General features: G+C 46.5%; 1 protein-coding gene and 2 long non-coding RNA genes across 4 annotated transcripts; 1 reads left to right on the forward strand and 2 right to left on the reverse strand.

The window, feature by feature from the left end:
• Positions 1–6735: 6735 nt before the first annotated feature.
• On the reverse strand, positions 6736–15416 carry ACTC1 (actin alpha cardiac muscle 1). Of its 2 annotated transcripts, XM_049104038.1 has the most exons (8): positions 15133–15416; positions 11677–14935; positions 11109–11259; positions 9669–9993; positions 8869–9030; positions 8537–8728; positions 7565–7746; positions 6736–7068 (listed from the first exon to the last, which is right to left on the reverse strand). In XM_049104038.1, exons 3-8 carry the CDS (start codon positions 11235–11237, stop codon positions 6925–6927), a joined length of 1134 nt encoding a protein of 377 aa, XP_048959995.1. In that variant the 5' UTR covers positions 11238–11259; positions 11677–14935; positions 15133–15416; the 3' UTR covers positions 6736–6924. The 2 variants fall into 2 exon arrangements, with proteins under 2 accessions (XP_048959995.1, XP_025329081.1); XM_025473296.3 differs by lacking the exon at positions 15133–15416 and having other exon boundaries at positions 11677–14995.
• LOC112676178 (uncharacterized) lies at positions 14994–21289 on the forward strand. Its single transcript, XR_003146363.3, has 4 exons — positions 14994–16971; positions 17282–17350; positions 18405–18566; positions 19403–21289. It is a non-coding gene; the product is annotated as an uncharacterized LOC112676178 (long non-coding RNA).
• On the reverse strand, positions 16754–19537 carry LOC112676177 (uncharacterized). Its single transcript, XR_003146362.3, has 4 exons — positions 19334–19537; positions 18338–18427; positions 17241–17551; positions 16754–16921 (listed from the first exon to the last, which is right to left on the reverse strand). It is a non-coding gene; the product is annotated as an uncharacterized LOC112676177 (long non-coding RNA).
• Positions 21290–22600: the final 1311 nt, after the last annotated feature.

Below are 22600 nucleotides of genomic sequence, written 5' to 3' on the forward strand. Positions count from 1 at the left end.
ATCTTTTCTCTAGAGAAATGCAAATAAAGTTAAGTGTCATCAAGATATGAATGGTAGGGAGAGTGTCCTGGATAGCCAGCATTGGGTCAAGACCCAGGAAAGAAGTCCAAAGGGTAGATTCCAGAGTTAAAGATGTCTTAGGAAAATTTCACTCTTGTGCCTAAGTCAGATTTTTAAAAATTATTTTTTAAATTTAAATTTAATTAATTAGCATATAATGCATTATTAGTTTCAGAGGTAGAGGTCAGTCTTATATCACACCCAGTGCTCATTACATCATGTGTTCTCCTTAATGTCCATCCCCCAGTTACCCCATGCCCCCATCTTCCTCCCCTCCAGCAGCCCTCAGTTTGTTTCCTATGATTAAGAGTCTCTTATGGTTTGCCTCCCTCTCTGATTTCGTTTTCTTTTCTTTTACTTTCCCTTCCCCTATGCTCCTCTGTTTTGTTTCTTAAATTCCACATATAAATGAGATCATGTAATAATTGTCTTTCTCTGATTGACTTATTTCACTTAGCATAATGCCCTCTAGTTCCATTCATATTGGGGCAAATGGCAAGATTTCGTATTTTGATGGCTGAGTAATATTCCATTATATATATACACATATATATACATACACATACAATATCTTCTTTATCCATTCATCAGTTGATGGACATTGGGTCTCTTTCCATAGTTTGGCTATTGTGGACATTGCTACTATAAACATTGGGGCGCAGGTGCCCCTTCAGATCACTACACTTGTATCTTTGGGGTAAATACCCAGTAGTACAATTGCTGGGTCATAGGGGTTCTATTTCCAACTTTTTGAGGAACCTCCACACTGTCTTCCAGAGTGGCTGTCCCAACCTGCATTCCCAAAAACTGTAAGAGAGTGCCCCTTTCTCCGCATCTTTGCCAACATCTGTTGTTTCCTGACTTGTTAATTGTAGCCATTCTGACCCCATGAGGTGGTATCTTATTGTGGTTTTGATTTGTGTTTCCCTGAAGGCAAGTGAGGTTGAGTGTTTTTTCATGTGTCTGTTGGCCATCTGGATGTCTTCTTTGGAGAAATGTCTGTTTGTGTTTTCTGCCCATGTCTTGATTGGATTATTTATTCTTTGGGCATTGAGTTTGATAAGTTCTTGATAGATTTTAGATACTAGCCCTTTATAGATTTTGGATACTTGCAAATATCCTCTCCCATTCTATCAGTTGTCTTCTGGTTTTGTCGACTGTTTCCTTTGCTGTGCAAAAGCTTTTTATGTCAATGAAGCCCCAATAGTTCATTTTTGCCTTTGTTTCCCTTGCATTTGGAGATGTGTCTAGCAAGAAGTTGCTATGGCTGAGGTCACAGACATTGCTGCCTGCGTTCTCCTCTAGGATTTTGATGGATTCCTGTTTCACATTTAGGTCTTTCATTCATTTTGAATATATTTTTGTGTACAGTGTAAGAAAATGGTCCAGTTTTATTCTTCTGCATGTGTGCCCAAGTCAGATTTGCTTTTAAACCACCTACATGACGGCTACCCTGTCAATATCCAGTGATATTTCCAAAGTTCTTCAAGTGAACCTATTGACCGAAGGTCTTGCTTACACTTGACTGCAGAGTCCATTTCTCATCTACCGCTAATGCAGTATTGTAATTTAGCTTTACTGTAATCTTCCCTTGCGTCTGTTTCCTGTCTTCTCTCTCCAACCTTGATTCCCATGGAAGCTGCAGTAAAAGAATGCAGAGCCATAAGCAACAGCATTGCTGGGAGTCCTGCAGACCACCCCTGCTTAACTCTTACTTGACTCAGCTCTCCTTTGTCAAGCAGCGGAGAGGACCCAGAACCCCACTGAGAAAGACATTCTTTATCTGCCTGGTCAGTCTTACTCACATTCATTGCATACAGAGCTGATGACTGAACTGCTTCTACCATAGGAATCAACAGTAACCAAAAGTATACTTCTGCCCAAGAGTTTTTATCCTGTAGCTTCCTAATGGGAATTTGGTTGCTATAGCAACAGCCAAGCTCTGCCAGAAGGAGAAATTCCTTGTATAATGAGCCCGGAGGACCTTGTGAAAATAAAGGAAATCTTTAAAATGGAGCTGGGAAGCCCTGAAGGGGGAGCTCTCCTACACATACCACCACTCGTGGCAGCCTGGGTAACCAAGGGAAGAAGGAAGATGAAAACTATTGAGGCAAGAGAGGACATTTTTCACATAGGAATTTTATCTCCTGCTTTTAAGAGAAGGCAGGAGGATCCCTCCCTGCCCCAGCAGCATCATATTAACCCCCACTTGTAGCAAATGAGAAACTACAACCTCAAACTCTTATTCTTCTCCAATAAACTTTTGTTCTAAACAACCCTGCCCAATTTCCTCCTAAAACCCAATAAAAGCTGACCTTCCCTTTATCCCTTTGGACTGGCTGATGGTTCACCAAGGCTTGTTTGTCCTAAATTGCAATTCCTCTGTTATTTCTGAATAAGCTCACATTTTCTTGCTTAAATAAAATTACTCTTTCCTGTATTTAAATTTAACCTTGAGTATCAATCTTTGCTGATTTTGACCTGAAAGATTCAAAATTTCCTTAGTACCTGTCAGTTACTAGGAAATATTTATAGCATTTATATCATGTTAATCACAAAGTGAATCTAACATTTCTTTTTATACACCTGACTAATCTGGTCATAGAGAGATCATTGAGTTTCTGGGTCCCTGGGCCACGCCGGAGTCTGGAAAAAAAAAATCTGGGTACTCACACATACCACCAACCAAGCTTCTCAGTCTTACCTCAGTTTTGTTTGAGTGAAGTCATTGCTCTTCTCAAGCCCTTCTCATGGCCTGTTAAATCAAATCAAACTTCCAAATGGAAATTGGAGCCTTTGCCCACAAATTACCATATTTTCCCTTATGCTCTAGCTCACTGGGCATGGTGTTCATGCCATTTTGTTCTCTTCCATTGGAGGATTACCCCTCCCTTACTTAACATTGATCAGTCCCCATGGTGAGGATGGTATGACCCAGTTCTCAAGGCTGACCAGACTGAGACTTCCCTGGAATTTTTTCAGAACGATAAAGTGAAGACACTCTTCTGCTCCAGAAGCTGATAAGTTGGTAGACTGTGAATCTTGGACCATCATGCCCAACATGTGGGAAAATCTTGTATTAGTTTGCTCAGGCTACTATAACATAGTAGCACAGACTGGGAGACTTACACAATAGGAATTAATTTTTGCTAAAAACATTGGGGTGCAGGTGTCTTGGTCTTTCACTGCATCTATATCTTTGGGGTAAATCCCCAGCAGTGCAATTGCTTGGTCATAGGATAGCTCTATTTTTAACTCTTTGAGGAACCTCCACAGTTTTCCAGAGTGGCTGTATCAGTTCACATTCCCATCAGCAGTGCAAAAGGGTTCCCCTTTCTCCACATCCTCTCCAACATTTGTTGTTTTCTGTTGGCAAATTAAACTCCAATAAAAAAAATAAAAAAATGAAAAAAGGAATTAATTTTTGCACAGTTCTGGAGGCCAGAAGTTCAAGATCTAGGTGCCAGCAGGGTTGATTTCTGATGAGACCTCTCCATCTGGCCTGCAAATGGCTGCCTTCTTGCTGTGTCCTCACCTGCCCCTTAGTCTGTACATGCACCCTCCTTGTATCTCCTCTTCTTATAAGAACACAAGTCCTATTGGATTAGAGTCCCACCCTTGTAACCTCATTTAATCTTAATTACCTCCTTAAGGCCCACTCTCCAAACACAGTCCCATTTGGGGTTAGGGTTTCAACATACAAATTTGGGGTAAGACAGTCCTGTCTATAACAGATTCCATAAAAGAAATGGAGAGAGTGGAGCTTCAGTGACATTGTCTTAGTCAACTGACCCTACTTCTCTAAATATTCCATTTCCTTTAGTACTTTTTCTTTTCTCTGTAACTCTACTCTCTTGGTTATTTAAATATATCTACATAATGCCCATTGCTAAGAAATGACTATTGTTGAGAAGAATGAAGAAATGGTGTTTGGGAACATTAGAAATTAACAAAAATAGGGGATCCCTGGGTGGCGCAGCGGTTTGACGCCTGCCTTTGGCCCAGGGCGCGATCCTGGAGACCCGGGATCGAATCCCACGTCGGGCTCCCGGTGCATGGAGCCTGCTTCTCCCTCTGCCTGTGTCTCTGCCTCTCTCTCTCTCACTGTGTGCCTATCATAAAAAAAAAAAAAAAAAAAATTTAAAATCCTGGACTGGATGGAAAAATGTTTAAAAAAAAAAAAAGAAATTAACAAAAATACTGTTTTCATTATAAAAGGAGAAGAAGTATCATGATCTCCATAGGTTATTTACATTACATCTTAACCAAAGACACATTCACCGTAGACCTCTCAAATATTTTACACTGGTGAAGATGGCCTTAAGAAAAACCTCTGTTGCCTTAGTATCTTTCTTAAGCACAATTATGAGACTATTTAGCTGTTCTGATATCTTATACCCCATCACCAAGCAGAGATGAGAAGACTTCAGAATTCAGCAAGATCTGTGTGCTTATTGTGCTTTATCACTTCTTCTACATATATCAGATGTTGAAGTTCCAAAACTTCTACTTTTAAATAGAAATAACAATACCTATTCCCTTTCCAATCCTACGTGAAAGGAACCATAGATGATAGCTCAGCCAGTTGTCTAAAGTTGAAGTGTTCATGCTATATTCCAAGGATAAAATTCATGATACTTATGTACTCAGTTTGAGAGATGAAAGGGAAACAGAGACTAGCTAAATCATATCTCCTCATATACGCCCCAAATCCATCTCCTTGGCTGATACCTATCTTTTAAGCCAATCTATCTGTGCTACACATACAACTGGGGATGGAGGTGGGAGTTGGGAGGAAATTGCCACTGAGTTTGTTATTTGATGCTTAATGCAGAAAAGGACTTCTATTCCGGTATGCTAAATATGGAGCTCTAAACTCTGAACTCCTTAAGCACAGAAGATGTACAATAATCCATCTTTGTGTCCCCTGCACCTACTACTGTGCTTGGCCTGGAGTCAGGGATCAAGAGATACTTTTGGAGAGATGCCTGGATGGTTCAGCGGTTGAGAATCTGCCTTTGGCTCAGGGTGTGATCCCGGGGTCTGGGGATTGAGTCCTGCATCAGGCTCCCTGACAGGGAGCCTGCTTCTCCCTCTGCCTATGTGTTTGCCTCTCTCTCTATGTCTCTCATGAATAAATACAATCTTTTAAAAAAAGATATTTTTGGAATGATATAAAGATACAAGTATGAGCTTGAGTAATGGCATTGGCAATTTTACTAACGATGTCTGATGAGCCCTACATACTCAAAATTTTGAACCCAGACACTCAAAAGGGTATGTGATAGAATACACTAAGACCATGACTACAGTTTTATATCTCTATATTTATGTTTATTAACTTCATGAGTATAGTTTAAGATTCAAATTTTATGACTAAAGATGGTTTAAGAAGCACCAATAGATTAGATGTCAGAAAATGTGGCTTCCCATCTTGGACAGTCCACAAGTTGTGTAACGTTGCACCACTTGTTTCATCTTTCTAGAAGTCTTGATGCCCTCATCAATAGATAAAAGTTAAATTACATTCATTCAAATGCTCCAACGGTTCCTGAACAATGAACTTGAAAATGAAACATCTTAGAGCTTCTGCAATCGCGTGGAAATCTACCTTTGCAGATTGATTTCCTAAGTCATCAGCTCCCACCAGCCTGCCCTGTGTCTTGTTTGCTGGCTGCTGCCCCATTTCCTTCTGCTGAAATTTCCTGCCCGCTCTTCTCACCACTGCAATTCTTAACCATTCTTCAAGACCCAGACCCATGTCCATCTCTTGAAGCCTCCCAGACCACACACACTGGGAGTTTATGGGTAGTGTATGCGAGCCCGTCAAGGACAGAGCATGACTGATTTCTTTCAGATGCTGCCCCCAGCAGCCCCCACAGTGTAATTTGAAGAGAGTCCAGCATGGAATAAAGGGAATATTGCGGCTTCCCACTCCCCTTGACCTCTTGGTGGACTTCATAGCCTTTACTGCACTCAACCCCAGATCTCAAGATTTCAAAGATGAAGAAGAGCCCAAAGAAAGACCTTTGTCCCAGAAGTTAGTTACTAATGAGGCAAAAGGATCTGGTGCCTGTTTCCTCACATTTATTGCAAGCACAATGGTCTTGGTCTGTTTAGGGAGTACTTGGAACAGGAGATGGCTGGGCTCAACGGTGAGCCGGACTCCATGTTTCATCATTAACATGCATAGTCCTCAGGAAGACAACTGAGAAGTCTAGAATTGATAATTTAGGCTAAGTTATTTAAAATAATCTTTGACTTTCTCAGTACTAATATATATATATATATATATATATATATATATATATAGTTTCTACAAAGTTACAAAAAAAACTGGAATATGTGCTGAAACAATGTTCATTCTCATTCATAATAACTAATCTCAAAGAATCCTGAAATCCAATTTTGCATCTTTGTTTTTGTGGAGTGAATCTAATCTATCTACTTTTCAGATGTGAAAAATATTCATGATTCTATTCCAAAGTGTAAAACTGCTATTTAGTATTGTAACTCCTAAATAAATGGCACACCAATTCTTCTGATGAGCTTTGTGGTACTGTGATCTCACAGTGCTCATGGGGACAAAGCTGATGATACATGAATTCACAGACTGAAGTAAGCATACACTGGCCCCACCCTCCCATGACCACCAGGAAAAGAAAGAAGAGAGGCTTTTTTGGTAGGTTGCAAGTCCTGGTCTGGTTTATTTATAAAGCAATAAATATTAGAAGCACAAATAAATTGCACATGTGTAAACAAACTGTACAATGATTGATGAGAGATAAGGAAGGGTGGTTCGGGAGATTCCAAGAAGCAGAATACTGTCGTCCTGAATGTAAAGTAGACTAAGAGAGAAGCACCTTAGAAGCATTTGCGGTGGACGATGGACGGGCCTGCCTCATCATACTCTTGCTTGCTGATCCACATCTGCTGGAAGGTGGACAGGGAGGCCAGGATGGAGCCCCCAATCCAGACAGAGTACTTACGCTCAGGGGGAGCAATGATCTGCAGAAAGACAACAAAAGCTTCCAGTGAACTCTGACATTCCAGGCAACAGATCAAGCAACATGTTGGTGAGATTCACAGAACAAATCTTAGATGTTAATTCATTGTAATGTAAGATATTTCATCCTCAAAAGTATTATGGCTGAATCAAGTTTTATGCACTTTCCTCTGGTTCATTATATCCAGTATCAAAGACTACAAAATAGCATTGCTCCACTTTTCTGATCTAGAGTATAATGTGGCAACAAGCTAAATGTCTGGTGGAGGCTAGCCGAAAAGTTGGAGCCTTTTAAAATGTGTTTGAAGATGTAGGGTTTTTTTTTTCTTCCAAGATCTATTATTATCCATTGCTTGAAAATATATTTAAAGTCTCCTATCTTGGGAAAAGTGCTAAAAAAGCTAAGAGGTAAAGTGTAGAGGAGACAGGAAACAAAGAATGAGTTCTGCTTGCAATACTGAGACCCGCCTTGGCTCTCCCACCCACAGGAGTTCTTACCTTAATCTTCATGGTGCTGGGAGCCAGGGCAGTGATTTCCTTTTGCATGCGATCAGCAATACCAGGGTACATGGTGGTACCTCCGGATAGCACGTTGTTGGCATAAAGGTCCTTGCGGATGTCAATGTCACACTTCATGATGCTATTATAAGTTGTTTCATGGATGCCAGCAGATTCCATACCTAGAAATAAATTTGAAAAAAAAATCACAGTGCACTCAGGCCAGGGGCCCAGGGTGGAGGGAAGAAGAAAGGATTCCTTTGTGTTGATAAACTGTCACCCATTTGTCTCTGAAACATATGTTCTTCTTTAAGATCTACTACAAGGCGTTTGTGGAACAGGTGTCTCTAACAGTGCTGACAGTTAATCCCCAACTGCCAAGACACAAACAACTGTGCTCAGCACCTGCTGGGAATGAACACTTGAACACAAACATTAGACGTGCGAAGTTGGAAAGGGTGAGACGTGCATTAGAGTTAGATTAATGCAATTTTTATTTATGGACTAAGGTAAGATTCCGACAAGCTTCCTCTTAGAAATCATTCGGAGGCAGGATGTTTGGTAAGATGCAGGGGTCCAGTCATTCCTATGAGTATGATTACTGTTTCATTCAATGATGAGTAACTTCAGAGTAAGTCCGGCGACTGGTAATGTACTTACTGGAATAAGTCAGCCCTTCTGACTAATCATTCCTTTCCTACAGATACAGGTTATTCAATTACTACTCTGTCTCATCCTTTATTTTGACATGAAGTCAGTGTGTCATCTTTGTCGTATCACAGCGACAGAACAGTATGGCCCTCCCTTTACTGAGTCACCAGGATGTGAGGCTGAGCTGTGTGGGACCCTAAGCTATGACTTCTTTTAACTCAAGGGCTCCTTAATCCTTCTTGATGATAATAGATTTTGCTCTGGGCCACCCCTAGATTTCCAGGGAAAGGCTGTACCTCTGCCCCAGGCCCTACCACTCACCGATAAAGGAGGGCTGGAATAGTGTCTCAGGGCAGCGAAAGCGCTCGTTGCCAATAGTGATGACTTGGCCATCGGGCAGCTCATAGCTCTTCTCCAGGGAGGAGGAGGAGGCGGCTGTGGCCATTTCATTCTCAAAATCCAGGGCAACATAGCACAGCTTCTCTTTAATGTCACGGACAATTTCACGTTCAGCTATAGAAATAAAGGGTATCACAGTCAAACTCCGAAGAAGGAAGTCAACCGTGGGGAGTAGATAGCTTCTCTGGTTGTGGAAGAAGGCAGACACGTTGCTGTGGCAGATGACACACACACACACACACACACACACTCACCAGTGGTGACAAAGGAATAGCCACGCTCAGTGAGGATCTTCATGAGGTAGTCAGTCAGATCCCGCCCGGCTAGATCCAGACGCATGATGGCATGGGGCAGGGCATAGCCCTCATAGATGGGAACGTTGTGAGTGACACCGTCCCCAGAATCCAGAACAATGCCTGTCAGGAAGAAACAGACAGGAGCAAAGTAAATCCCTGAGGACACCATCCCCTTAGCTGTGTCAAAGCCTACTTCCAATCTTGGCTAAAAGATACTAGCACTGGGCATGGATCCAGATCAAATTAGGTTTCTTACACACAAAGAATAAAAATGAGCACAACGAGGGCTAAATCTGAAGCCAGCAACAGCTCACCCTTTTCAATATTGTAGTAGAAAAATTTCCCCAGGACCCTTTCAAATGACCATCCCTTTCACCAGCCATTCGCTCAGTATGGGAACATCCAGGCGTGTTTTTCTTTCCTCCCATCTTACGTGCACGTGTTTTCTCTTTTTTGACTCAGACCCTGTAGGGACTGTCGGTTCTCCTTGAGGATGTTTGCCCAGGCGCTGTGTGGGCATGAACACATACCAGCGATGGCTGCGTCCCGGGTTTGTAACATCATGTGGAATCTTGGTATGTGACGTCACCTACTTTAGGGTGGGTAGGGATCTACCTCCTCGGGCTTTCAACACGTGGAGAGGTACGTGATCTGAAACTATTGGCACCTCCCTCTCTTCTCTGGGACACCCTCCCAGGGAGCGCGAGGGAAGCCGATTCATGGCAAGGTCAGTGACTGTGTCCATAGCCCAAACATACCGGTGGTACGGCCAGAAGCATACAGGGACAGCACCGCCTGGATGGCCACATACATGGCAGGGACATTGAAGGTCTCAAACATGATCTGGGTCATCTTCTCACGGTTGGCCTTAGGGTTGAGTGGGGCCTCGGTGAGCAGAGTTGGGTGCTCCTCAGGGGCCACACGGAGCTCGTTGTAGAAGGTGTGGTGCCAGATCTTCTCCATGTCATCCCAGTTGGTGATGATGCCGTGCTCGATGGGGTACTTGAGAGTCAGGATACCTCGCTTGCTCTGGGCCTCGTCACCTACATACGAGTCCTTCTGTCCCATTCCCACCATGACTCCCTGTAAGAAGAAAAAAGATGGGGAAATCAAGCTTCCAGCATTTTAGGAATATAACGGATGCCTTATAAATTTACACCTAACTGCCCAAGTCGAGGAACACCCTATAAATACCAGAAATAAAAAATACAATTTTACCCCGATTTAGAAATATCATTTAGAATCAGTCTAGTCCCTTCCCCCACCCACCCCCACACTCCCCAGGTACAATTCCATTCTTTTTTTTTTTCCAATTTTTTAAAAATTCCATTCTTTAGACTATAACTGGGGCCGCTTCATCAAAGAAGTACAGCCTCACCTCATCTTAAAAATACATAATGCCTTCATTAAATTATTAAGTTCATCACCCATGTCAACTGAAATATAAATGACGACATTGTGGAATGACTGAATTAATGACACATTGTATTTCTCCCAAGAAAAGATTTTGTTCATCGCGTGAACATGAAAAGATGGGCTAATTTGCCATCACCGCTCTGCCCTGAAACACAGCCTGCCAGGCGCTGTCCTGCACTGCCCGTCAGTCACCAGTGCCCATGAATGCGACTCTCCTTCCTGGCAGCCTGTCTGGCAGGGCATGTGGCAAAGCCCAAGAGCATGGCACTTCTTTTAATAAACAAGGTGACATGTCACTGTCACGCCTGGCTCCTAAAAATGCAACAGCCAGGAAGCAGATGGATTGCATCCTTCGGGAGCCCCGTAAGCTGGCCGTGAACAAGGGTTGGGTGTGGGTCGGGTCCCTCTGGTTGAGAGCAGTTCTGTTGTGCCACGCCGGGAGCAGGCCTAGGGGACGAAGGCCAAGTCACGCACAGAAGTGTGTAAGGGGCCAAGGAGACCCTGGCAGCTAAGCACGCAGGTCAGGAGTGGAGGAGAGAAGCTGCCGCCGACCTTCCCCACGGGGAGGGGACCCTGGGAGCGCAGCGCCCCTGAGAGTTGGGGGACAGGTGTCCTGGGTGGTGTGCTGCTGGTGGGGGGAGCATGGCTTGTCTGCGCGCTTGTCCGCGCGTCCGTCCTTTCCTCGTTTGCCCTGAGCAGGCCCTGGACCGGGCGTCAGGGGGCCCCCTCCTAGGCTGCCGGCCGGGCCACCCCAGGACCGCAGGCCGGGCAGCGGCGTCTACCTGGTGGCGCGGGCGGCCCACGATGGAGGGGAACACGGCCCGGGGCGCGTCATCCCCCGCGAAGCCGGCCTTCACCAGCCCGGAGCCGTTGTCGCACACCAGGGCGGTGGTCTCCTCGTCGTCGCACATCCCGGCTCAGCTGCGGCGGGCTCTGCAGGTGGACAGCGGGGCGGCGCGCGCTCAGCCCGGGCGGGGCGGGGAGGGGAGGGGTCCCCGGGCCCAGGGGGCAAGGAGCTGCCGCCACCCCTTAGCGAGCCCTCCCCAGCCCTTCCCCCGACCCGGAGCCCGCAGGCCCCAACCGCACCCCCTGCCCGGGCCCCAGCTGGAGGGACCCCGGCGACCGCGGGCGGGGGGGGGCGCACGGATCACCACCTGCGCGCCCCTCTACTGTGACCGCCCGCGGCCAAACAACTTAGGATCACACCGAGAAGTTTGGTTTTTTTTAAAAAAAAAAGTAGTGTCGCGGCAGGCTGGGGGTTTGGGGCCGGGGGGGGGGGGCGCCTCGGGCTGGGTGTCCTCGGGCTGGGGGGCCCGGGCTCCGCGGGGCGGGGGGCGAGCGCTGACTCACCGTCGGCGGGTCGGGCTCGGCTCGGCTGGGGCTGCAGGCGCTGGGTGCCGGGCGCGGGGCGCGCCGCTTTATAGGGCGCTGAGGACGGGGTCAGTTGCGGCGGCCGGGGGCAGGGGTGGGGGGCCTGCTCAGCCACCTTGCCTTATTTGGTCGCCCTCGCACCACTGAGGAGCGCCGAGGCCATTCATGGAGCCAAGGGCAGGGGAGAGGATGGGCCAGGGGGCTCCCGGACCATGTAAGGAAGGGGAGGGGGCAACCAGGGGGATGGCCAAATAGGGAGCTGGGGAGGGGCGGGCGGTGCAGGGTAGGGGGCAGGGGGAGACTAAGCGACGCCAGCTCCCCTCCTACCCCCCTTGGATGGAGGTGCACCCTGGCTGAGCTGTGGGCTCGCTCCTCGCAGCCCCGCCCGCCTAAGACAATAAGCCCTGTGCAAGCGGGAAGGCTTGGCCCCCTGCCCTCCGCTGAGGGGTCCTGACAGCTGGACCAGGGCAGCAGGGGAGCGACAGCAGCTTCTCATCTTCCACCACTGCGAGCTGCAGGAGAGCCCTGGCGGTCCTCGGGGACTCAAAGGGCACCACAGCAGCACATTTGGGTGGCCAGAAAGGGGGTCCCTGGGGCAGGTCACCCTGCTGGTCTAGTCTCCACCAGCTCAGGTTGCTGGGGCCTGTTCCTCTGGGTCCGAAAGCAGAGATGAACCGAGGCCACCTTGATCCCCAGCTCATGCATGGCTTAGGGTCTGACTAGGGACGAGGCTAAGAATTGGAGAGAGAGCCTGGCCAAGTGTTGCTGGAGAAGGAGCCAGGTTTACCCCACCATGGATATCAGGTAACTCTCCTCATGTTGCCAAGGTTTTGCTCCAACTCAGACTCCTGACTTCAGGCCAGAAAAGGATCCCCTGCTGCCAAAGTGAATGAAGGAACAAACGCCAAAAGTAGCTTGAGCACTTGCTGGTGGGTAGAGGAACAAACTGGGGGCAAAGGCCTTAATTCCAAGCAGAGACAAGACTGAAAGAGCAGATATTCTTGTCAAGAAGATAACAGCCACTTCAACCAACCAAACACATCACAGGACAGCAGAGTTAGAAACAGCAGAGTCTCGGCCTCCATTCACCACTCCCCCCACCCCCACCCCTGAACTACTGATTCAGAATTGGCAAGATGCCCATTTGATTCATATGTACATTAGAGCCTGTGAAGCCATGATAGAAATGATACCAGCTCCTTCATGGAAACAGATTTAGAAGGGTCTCGGGGCTTTGGAGAAGGGAGTGGAAACATGCCATGAACTGGGGAGGGAAGAAAGGAACAGAGAGACATAAGGACAGAGATTACTGATTTGCTCTGGGGTGTCCTGCATTCTCAGTTCTTGACTAGCACTTGGATTTTTAATGCTTGTGTTTTCCCTCCTGTTCACACCAGTTAAAAATAGAAAACTGGGCACAGGCACTCATCTCTAGAGTGGTCTTGGATTGATATGCTGAGGAGGTCAACTGATTAGATACTTGCCCAGACTGGGGAATGTTGGGCCCTCGCTCCCTGAGCTCCCCAACCATGTTTGGGTTGGTTTGGAGAAGAAACTATGGGGGCAGCTGGGTGATGGAGCCAGGTGAGGGGTCTGGCTGGGGTCACGCCCTGCCACACAATAGGCCTTTTACAAAGAAAATGCCCGTTGACAGGATGTGAAGGGCAGAGGGGTCTCAGCTCACACAGATGCAGAAGAACCATGGAAAAGGAGGAATGAGACTGGCATTACAGCCAGACAGCCCTGAGTTCAAATCCTGTTTCTATCGCTTACAAGTGCATGTGGTCTTGGGCAAGTCACTTCACTTTCCTGAGCCCATTTTCCCCTCTGAAAAAGGACACAGTAAGGGTAGCTTTTTTCTGGTAGGGGTTATTAATTATCAAAATAATGAGGGACCATCCACATAGAAGATACACAAAGAAGAATCCACATAGAAGATACAAAGCAAATAGTCACTGTTACAGTTCAGTAGTTCCAATACTCCTGGAGGCAGCAGTTGCAGTCTCTTTCGAAGAACTGGGTCAATTTCATTCATTTATTGATTCAGCAAATATTTGTGGGACAAGAGCTGTGCTGGTCATAGGAATAAAGCGATACGTAAAGCAGAACAGAGCAATTACAGAAAAGTCAGAGCCGCGTACGGCATGTGCTGGGATGACAAAGGAGGGAATCGCTGGGATAGTCATGAAAAGAGGGATCCGAGGAGGCATCAGCGAAAGCCTTCCTGAAGAATATCCTTTTATTGTCTTTAAAGTAGAGCAGGGGCAGCCTCGGTGGCTCAGCAGTTTAGCGCTGCCTTCAGTCCAGGGTGTGATCCTGAAGACCCGGGATCGAGTCCCACGTCGGGCTCCCTGCATGGAGCCTGCTTCTCCCTCTGCCTGTGTCTCTGCCTCTCTCTCTCTCTCTCTCTTTCTCTCTCTCTGTGTCTCTCATGAATAAATAAATAAAATCTTTTTAAAAAAATAAAGTAGAGCAGGACTGAAATTCATGAACATTTGTGTGAAAGAAGGTTTCAACCTGGGGGTGGCAGGATGGCAGGCTTCCACATTCACTGCCAGAGGTGTGAAGGGAGCAGTCCTGGGAAGTCCAGTGTATCGCTGAGTGCTGGAGCTATCGGGGTGATTCCTCTGCAAATCCTTTCGGGGCTCAGGAGGCCAACTCCAGCGTCCCATCTTGGGACCAGCCTGCTCTGGTGGAGAGGGTAGGTCGATGGAGCGTAGATACCAGTTTCATAAGACAATCTAACCCCTTAAAATATTTTCAGAACAATTTCATTTCCTTCCCACTTAAAACAAAAGGTATTTTCTTTTTTTTTTTTAAACAAAAGGTATTTTCATATGCATCATGTTTATGGTAGAAAAGAACACTTTTTTCCCCTTAAAGCTGTGTGATAGTTCAATATTTGTTCATTGTAATACTGCTCAATTTCTACATTTTAAAACTCTGACCCATATTTTATGTATCTTAAAATATAAGCCAATGGGAATGTAAGAGCCAGTGACTGGTTTTCCTTTGATGCAGTTTTTGAGGGATCTGTTTATTTTTTTTAAAGATTTTATTTATTTATTTATTAGAGAGAGAGAGAGAAAGAGAGTACGGTGAGTGGGAGGGGCGAAGGGAGAGAGAGAAGCAGATTCTCCACTGATCAGGGGGCCCGTTACAGGACTTGATCTCAGGACTCCAAGAACACGACCCTGACCAAAGGCAGATGTTCAACCACTGAGCCATCCAGGTGCCCCTAAGGGATCCATTTAATTTGAAAATTAGGATTGATTCTGTCACATTTACCCAAGTATGTAAAAATGAGGTATCCTCTGTGGTGCTGTCCAGATATTCCTTTCTTTAAATTTAAGAAAATCTTAAATTTAAATAGCTTGACATTTACCATGCTAACCATTTAAAATTGTGCAGTTCAGCAGTAATCAGTACACTCACATTGTTGTGTAAATAATATCCTGATTTCATTTTTTGATGCAAAGTTTGACTGAAGTGTTCAAAGCGAGCAATGGCTGCATCCTGCAGTTTGAGCAAGGCTGGTCTCTGTCCTCTGAGGCAGGGAACCAGTGGGCCTCCCTGGCTGGAGGTCGCAGAGCTGGGCCGCGGGAAGAGTGTGGGGTGGGATGCAGGCCCCCGACTGCGCCCCGGTCCGCCCGCCAGCCGCTGGCGGGGCGCCTCCTGGGGCCGCGAGCTAGACCCACCCGGTCCACCTCGGCAGATGGAATCTGCATCGGAAGTAAGTCCCCAGCGCCCTTCCCGGGTGATTCCTGGAGGGGGAGGCCGCGCCGCCTGCTGTGCCCTGCCCGCCCGCTGGCTGACCTTGAGCCTCGCAGCGGGTCGGCGACACGGGGCGGGGGGTGGGGTCCCGGGGCTCTCCAGGGCCCTCCAGGCCCCTCCGGGCAGGGACAGGCCGCGGGGAGCGGCGCAGGCGGGCCCAAGGCACAGACGCTGGGCCCTTCCCCTGCCCTTGCCTCGAGGGAAGCCTGTCGGGGCCACCATCTGCTGGGATCGGGGAGGGAGGGCCAGCCTGCTCCGCCCTGGGGATTAGCAGTCACTCGTGTCAGCTGTTCCCCATCGGAGGTGTCGCAGTATTTGCAGAGAAGCCAGAAACACACGGAGCCGCACGTAACTCCTCCCGGACCTGGCCCGGCCTGCGTGGGGCTCAGCAGGGCGGGCCAGGCCCTTGGTAGCCCAGACCGGGGGGCGGGGGGGGGGGCAGCTGGCAGAGACGCTTCTGTTCTCCTTCCCCCTGCACGTTTGTCCACTCCCACCGCCCTCTGGCTGGAGCTGGTTTGGGTTTTCGGTAAAAGAAGAAAGTGACGTGACTGCCGGGATGGGATGCGGCCCCACACATCCTGGGGCCCGGAACTCGACACCGACGCGCCTCGTCCGTGCCTGGTGCTGCCCCCGTTTCACACGCACCCGCCCCAGAGATTAACCCAGGGGGCGGGCATTTCAACTCCAAATGGCTTCGGCTCTGGGCCCACTCTGGCACCAGCTGCCTCCTGACATGATAGGACCAACGGTGGTGAACCGTTTAATGAGGTTTTGAAAAGGAGGACAAAGCAAGGAGCAGGAGCGGAGAGGGAAAGCAGGAGGTAAAAGGAGGATTCTTCTGGATCCTGGAGTCACATGGCCTAACCATCTATAAGCTGCATTTTCACTCTCTTTCATCCTGATGTAAGTCCAGGAAATCACAAAGGATTTCTAATGGCCTTTTAAAAAATTCCTTAAAAGGACTTCGCCCTCCAAGGATGAAATGCTGATGCTCACAGGTTTCTGCTTGGAAGGTGTTCCTCTTAGCTCAGATTTGGCTTGCTCCCCACACCACCAATAACCCTATTTATGGAGCTTCAGTTTTCGAGCATTACCTGGAGTAAGCCTGCTTTTCCTGGAGCCCAGATGTGGCATTGCCCAAGCTCAGTCTGGCCACGTTTCGTGCTCACACAGGTGCCAGACTATGTAGGCGAGATCCAGGAGCTCAGACAGCCAGCTACTTTCACCCCCTGCCTACTGTGCAGCCCAGCTCCTCCCCAGAAAAGGTGGGGCACACATCTGACACATGGGAATAGTAGTAGGAACACTAACCACTGGCATTTATTGAGCACTTACTAGGGGCCATATGCTGCTTTGAGACTTTATATGGGTGCGTGGTCCAGGTGGCGCTTTCTAGGTGACCGCCAGCTGCAGCGTCTGCAGAACTGCTCTTCCATGTGATGTCACCAGCCTACAAAGAGAGGCCACGTGAGAAGAACCCCATCTCTGTCACAAACGAAGGTACTGCTGCCTCTATTGCAAAAATGTCACTGGTGTTCGTCGAAGGACGTAGACTTCTTTATGAACCTCTTAGTAAAACTTCCTTGCTGGCTCTAGCACCAAGAACAGTAGCACTGCCCTCAAGTAACCGGTCTGTGTTGGATCCTATAGATCCTGAATCTAGTGACTCACCAGGTTTTTCTTTGGTAGGGGCTAAGAAAAACCCTACAAAACCACCCACGTGGCCCATGTTAACATCATTACAAGCCATTATGATCCCTTGTACATACCCAGCTCAACTTTTCATTTTTCCTTTGTCTTCCATTTTTAGCTTTTGTTTCTCTTTGTAAGCTGCTGTGAATCTTTCGTGGGGCAAAACAAAGGATGGATGAACAAACAGGTAAGATTGAACTCTGCGAGATAGTGAAGATAATATTTGAAATTATAATTAGAGTGATCACTGCACATGTAGCCAAGAGTCCCAGGTGACTTGCATAGGTCTGTAGGTTTCTTTCATCCAGGTGTGAGCACCCCATATTGTTTTAATTTTCTTCTTAACATCATGATAGGTATTACTGGAAATACAGACTCTATTTCCCCCCTGCAAAAATAATACGTGTTTATTGTGGTAAACTAGAAAACATTGACCAGAAAGTACAAAGAAAATGATGCATCTGGTTGAGTTTTCTAAGCCCTATAATTTTAACCTCCTTAAAATAAAACTTAAATGTGATATAAAATTCACGAGGCCTTGGCTTCCGTATCTACTTAACAGCCGCTAGACTGAGGAAAGCTGGTCTCCTATTCTGGTAGTTTGCAAGAATGTCCACTTGTTCTTCAAAGAGAGACATGCAATGCAAGGAATTTACATTTAAAGCATTTCTTGATTTTACAGTTGTGACCTAAATTATCCCTAGTCAACAGCTGGAACCAAAGAACACCAAAGGAGCAGGGTCTGCCCTTGAAACTACACCATCCACATCTCACTTAAAAATTTTAGAGGGCAGGTGGTAGTTTCCAACTCAGCTGTTGAACTCTCTCAGAATTGCTGTCTAAAAACAGAGATCTATTGCTAACATAAAACTAAACCATATAAATACATTGCCAAATGCTTTGTCTTTATGTGGGGAGTTGGGAGCAGTTCTTTTGGACATGTTTATAGTGATTGTATGATCAGTATTTCCGAGTTCCTCTTGGTTAGGACCACAGATAACCAATTTGCCTCTTCCCCCCATTTCCCCCCACGGTCTCTAATTTAATTTCATAAATTAGAAAAGTAATAAAGATAAAGGCTTTGCCTAAAGCCAGTGATCTGTATTAACTCGGGGAGGGAAACAGATCGTGCCTCCAAAATGAAAACAACTGAAAAGCCATCTCAAGTCCTTACACAGAGTGTGAACGCTGGCACTCGTACAAGTAACTAGCACTGGGACTGGGTGCTTCTGGCATTTCAGAGAGAAGAGCCGGCCTTCAGTCGCTGAAAAGGGAAAAGAATCAGCCGTTAAACCATGATGTGGCTTTGAAAAATGATCAGAAAAATCTTGGGTATGACCCGAAGGATGTAACAGAGTATTACATCACCAAAGAAGTACCTGCAAGAACTGGAGAGACCTCAGGTGAGAACATTCCTTATGGATGAACAAGAAAGGTGTCCTCTGTTCAGTTAAATTCTGTTGGACTATGCAGTTTTCTGGGGAGAGACTCTAGCTGCTGTTTAATATTATAGCTCAGTATATCTGTCACAAAATGTTCAAGCTGGGTCCGTCTCCCTACCAGTGGATATAGCCATCTTCTTTCTGGGCCCAGTGTCCAGTGAGAAAAGGGTCCAGAGGTCTTCTCCTGTGGTGCAGAAAGGGACCCCTGAAACCCTAAGCCAAGCTGATCCTTTAGACTGGTGCACTGGGTCCATTTGTGGTGTCCACCCAAGGATCGTATCCTTATGCTGCTGGCTCACAGTGGTGGTGGGATGAGGAGAGTGACTTGCAACCCCTTTACCCCCTTCCCATGAAACCCCACAGTGTTAAAGCAGAAGCACATACACACACACACATATATATATACCGTTGCAAGGGCTGACACTTTGCTTCCACAGTGGGTAGTAGAAAACCTTGGGTAAACGGTGCTCATTTTGTCCAACTCAGGGATGTAGGCCCCAAAATGGCAGTAGGAAAGTCAAAACTGATCCCAGGAGGCAGAAAGTTTTGTTTATTAGAAGAGCTCTAGTGTTCTAGAAGTGCTCCTACTGCAGGCTTAAATAGCAAACCCTAAACTATGGTTCTGTAACTTACAGCTTTAGGTAGTCAGATTTTCCTTTGATCTGAAAGCTGACCGTTATTCTGACTACCTATGGAAAGTTAAATGTTAGGCTTGCCTATGTTCTCACCTGGAACATATTTGTGTGAATCTGAGAGAATCAGTCATGAGTAAAAGATTTATTGCTTCTGTTTTCTAGGTTTCACAGAGATGTCACCTGGATAGGTGAAATACACCTTTCCGAAGCATCTGACTCCGTCACCATCGTGACAGGGTTTCGAAACCTCAGAGTCAGTGTTGGGCAGCAGCTAGAATGAGCAGATGCTCTGTGTTTCTTCAGATATCTGTGGGTGGAGAAGCTCCAGGTAACATTTTGTGATGTCACCACACGGAGACTGTGATGCAAATGAATACACATTTTCCCCCAAAATGGGACGTGCTAGAAAAACATCGTACCTGATTATTGGAGCTGGTATAATTTCCAGTAGAACATCTTTTGCCCTCTTTGTCTCTCTGAATAGTATTTTCAATTCTCAGCATCAACCAAAAAAACATCCTGTTCTCAGTAACTGGCTATGAACGAAGGGTTTTAAATAGTTTCCCTGGGAAATTCAGGCTTGCTTTCACCTATGTGGAAACTTAAACATGCCTTTATAATGCTCATGTTGCCAGTCACTTAGCAAAATTTTTCAGGTGAATTCACTCATTGATTTGAAAAAGCATTATTTTTAGCTAAATAGAATCAAAATTATGGTGTTTGTTGTACAAATGTAGCTATGAACAGGAGGAAAAACTCCAATTTTGTAGCTGAATGGGGTTCCCTTGAAATCAAGATGTGGCATATTCAATCTGCTCAATCAGTATTTATTACGTGCCTTCTCTTTGTGAGGCATTGTACCAGGTGGAGCAAGGGATTCTACGATGAGCGGACGATGCCTCCACACCGTGGAATGTGTACACTATGTTAGGCGGTGCATAAACCCCACCTTCCACCACAAAGATCTGTGTTAAGCATAAAAAGGTATTCAGCTAAGGGAGGGGGGTTGGAAAGAGGGAGAGAGTCCTTGTCGTGGCGCCTGGGCAAGGCTCCATGGATTTTGAGCTGAGCCGCTATGGACTAATCAACAGTTCCCTCTTACCCCACACCAACCTGGCATAATTTTGCAAATGAGTTTCAGAGGCAGACTGGGCTACTGAAGGATGGTATTTGAAGATTTAAAAAATGTTTTTAAGGGTTTTTATTTATTTATTCATGAGAGACACACAGAGAGAGGCAGAGACACAGGCAGAGGGAGAAGCAGGCTCCATGCAGGGAGCCCGATGAGAGACTTGATCCCAGGACCCCGGGATCACGCCCCCGGCCGAAGGCAGACGCTCAACCACTGAGCCTCCCAGGGGCCCCAGGGACTTGAAGATTTAAAAAACAACAACAAAACTGGAGCTTTAGTATAAAACTGGCAAGCTTTAGTCTATTATGCTATTATTTGTGAAATTAGTTTCTTTACTAACCATTGTTTAAAAAGTGAAGGCCATGGATGAAGATACGTTGTCCTCTCTTGGAATAACTCCAGTGTGTCCGACAGGCACCCCCTGAATGCCCACCACACCCCCCATGCTGTACTTCTGAGAAGGTTCCATGTAAAGTTGGAAATAAGCCCACTACCGAAGGCGCAACTGAAATCGCCTTTTCAAGTGAAAAGCATGTGTGCTTGTGCTGGAAAGGGCCGCCGCATCTTACTCCTCAGGAACAGAAAGCGGGAGCAGACCTGGAGAGAGAGCTCTTACCCGCTTACCCCACGTCATCTCCTGTGACCGATTGTAAAACTCTTCCAGTTTGAAACTGAGAAGTTTTAAGTTTGCTTGTACAGGAAAAACGTCGACTGCCGAAGTCTGTTGCTAAAGATCTCTGCAAACGCACCAGAACTGTTAACGGAGGGGAGGGTGCTGAAGGGCAAGCGAGCAAGGGACCTGTCACACTTCTATTCTGTATTTGTGTGCTGTTTAATATTATTCCCAAAATGTGTATTACTTTTTATAAATGTCAGAAAGGAGGAAACCAATATAATTTCACATCCTGTTGCTTAAAGCCTGGCATGTTTTTGTCTTGCTTACCTTCCGGGGGTCTCTACCTAATAACCTCTGCATACTTGAAGAAAGACATTGCATCACCAATAGATGTTTAGGATCTTTTCCACCAGTGGTGCTGGGTTTGTTGTTGTTGTTGTTGTTGTTTAAGATTTTATTTATTTATTTATTTGAGAAAGAGCGAGCATGTGTGAATTTGTGGGAGGAGAAGCAGGAGAGGGACAAGCAGACCCCTCCCTGAGTGTGGAGCCAGATGCCGGGGCTCAATGTGGGGCTCCACGTGGGGCTCGTCCTGTGGTTGTATCCCAGGATCCTGAGATCAGGATGCTTAGCCCACTGAGCCACCCCAGCGCCCCCGCAGTGGTGCTGTTTTTAGAACTGTCATCATATTTGGTCAATCATCTAACTCTGCTTCAAGATATCTATATGCAATAACATGTCTCTTAGCCAGATGGGTTAGGTATTGGGTTTCTGACACAGTGGAAAACAACCATCGTTTAGAGAATTAAACTCATCTAAATACACCCACACAAAACGACAGAGAAGATAATTTCATTTCCTTTGATGCTTCATAAGCCATTTACAGAATATTCTCATTCTGAACACAAATTCTTGTTACCCACATGCACATCTCTTTGTCAGACATAGAATATTGACAGATGCAGAATACTGAGCTAAACTAAAATGATCACATCTTGAAAAGTCGCTTACATGAGTTAACTGTCCATGTCAGCATCCCTGTTTTAGCTCTGCATTTCTCTAGAAAACCGAGTAAGTTCGGACCTCTGGTGCTAGCCAAGGTGGAGCACCCTGCTGCCTCCACATGCTCCCTATTACAACCGTGGCCATGATATATCAAACATAAGATGACTCAAAGGAGGAAAGAAGAAGGTCACCTGCCTGGGGACTTAGGGACTTGAGAAATAAAATGGTGATGAATCTAGATTTCCTCCTGCCTCCCATATATCCCAGGCTGGGTGCTCTAGTAGCCTGCATCCTGGAACTGCCAAGAGACATGCATACACTAAGCTACAAGAAAAACCTATTCTTTCTAGTCAAAGAACCAACGAAGGAGTAGCCCTGCCGTGGGAGCCTTGTTAGCAACCTGCCCTACTTTGGCCAAATATGAATGCATTCATGAGAAAACTGCATCTCTCTCTCCCTAGTTTCAGCCCAGTTCTGCCTACTTGTATTGGTGGGACCAATCTCCCGTTTCCTGTCAGTTGGAAGCAGGCAGTGCTCCTCATCTCCCAGATGTGTCAGCAGAGTGGTATGAAGGTTCCTTGTGGTGGAACTCTTCTGTATTTTGGTG

This window comes from Canis lupus, chromosome 30 (assembly GCF_003254725.2).
Source record: "Canis lupus dingo isolate Sandy chromosome 30, ASM325472v2, whole genome shotgun sequence".
In the NCBI taxonomy this organism is placed as follows: domain Eukaryota; kingdom Metazoa; phylum Chordata; class Mammalia; order Carnivora; family Canidae; genus Canis; species Canis lupus.

Excerpts from the sequence above, each read along its gene's own strand:
- ACTC1 (XM_049104038.1), bottom strand. The coding sequence starts at position 11,237 with ATGTGCGACGACGAGGAGACCACCGCCCTGGTGTGCGACAACGGCTCC. Across the intron at positions 9,031-9,668 it reads TGCTTCTGGCCGTACCACCG|GCATTGTTCTGGATTCTGGG; the intron begins GTATGTTTGGGC and ends TCTTCCTGACAG. Across the intron at positions 7,747-8,536 it reads ATTCCAGCCCTCCTTTATCG|GTATGGAATCTGCTGGCATC; the intron begins GTGAGTGGTAGG and ends ATTTATTTCTAG.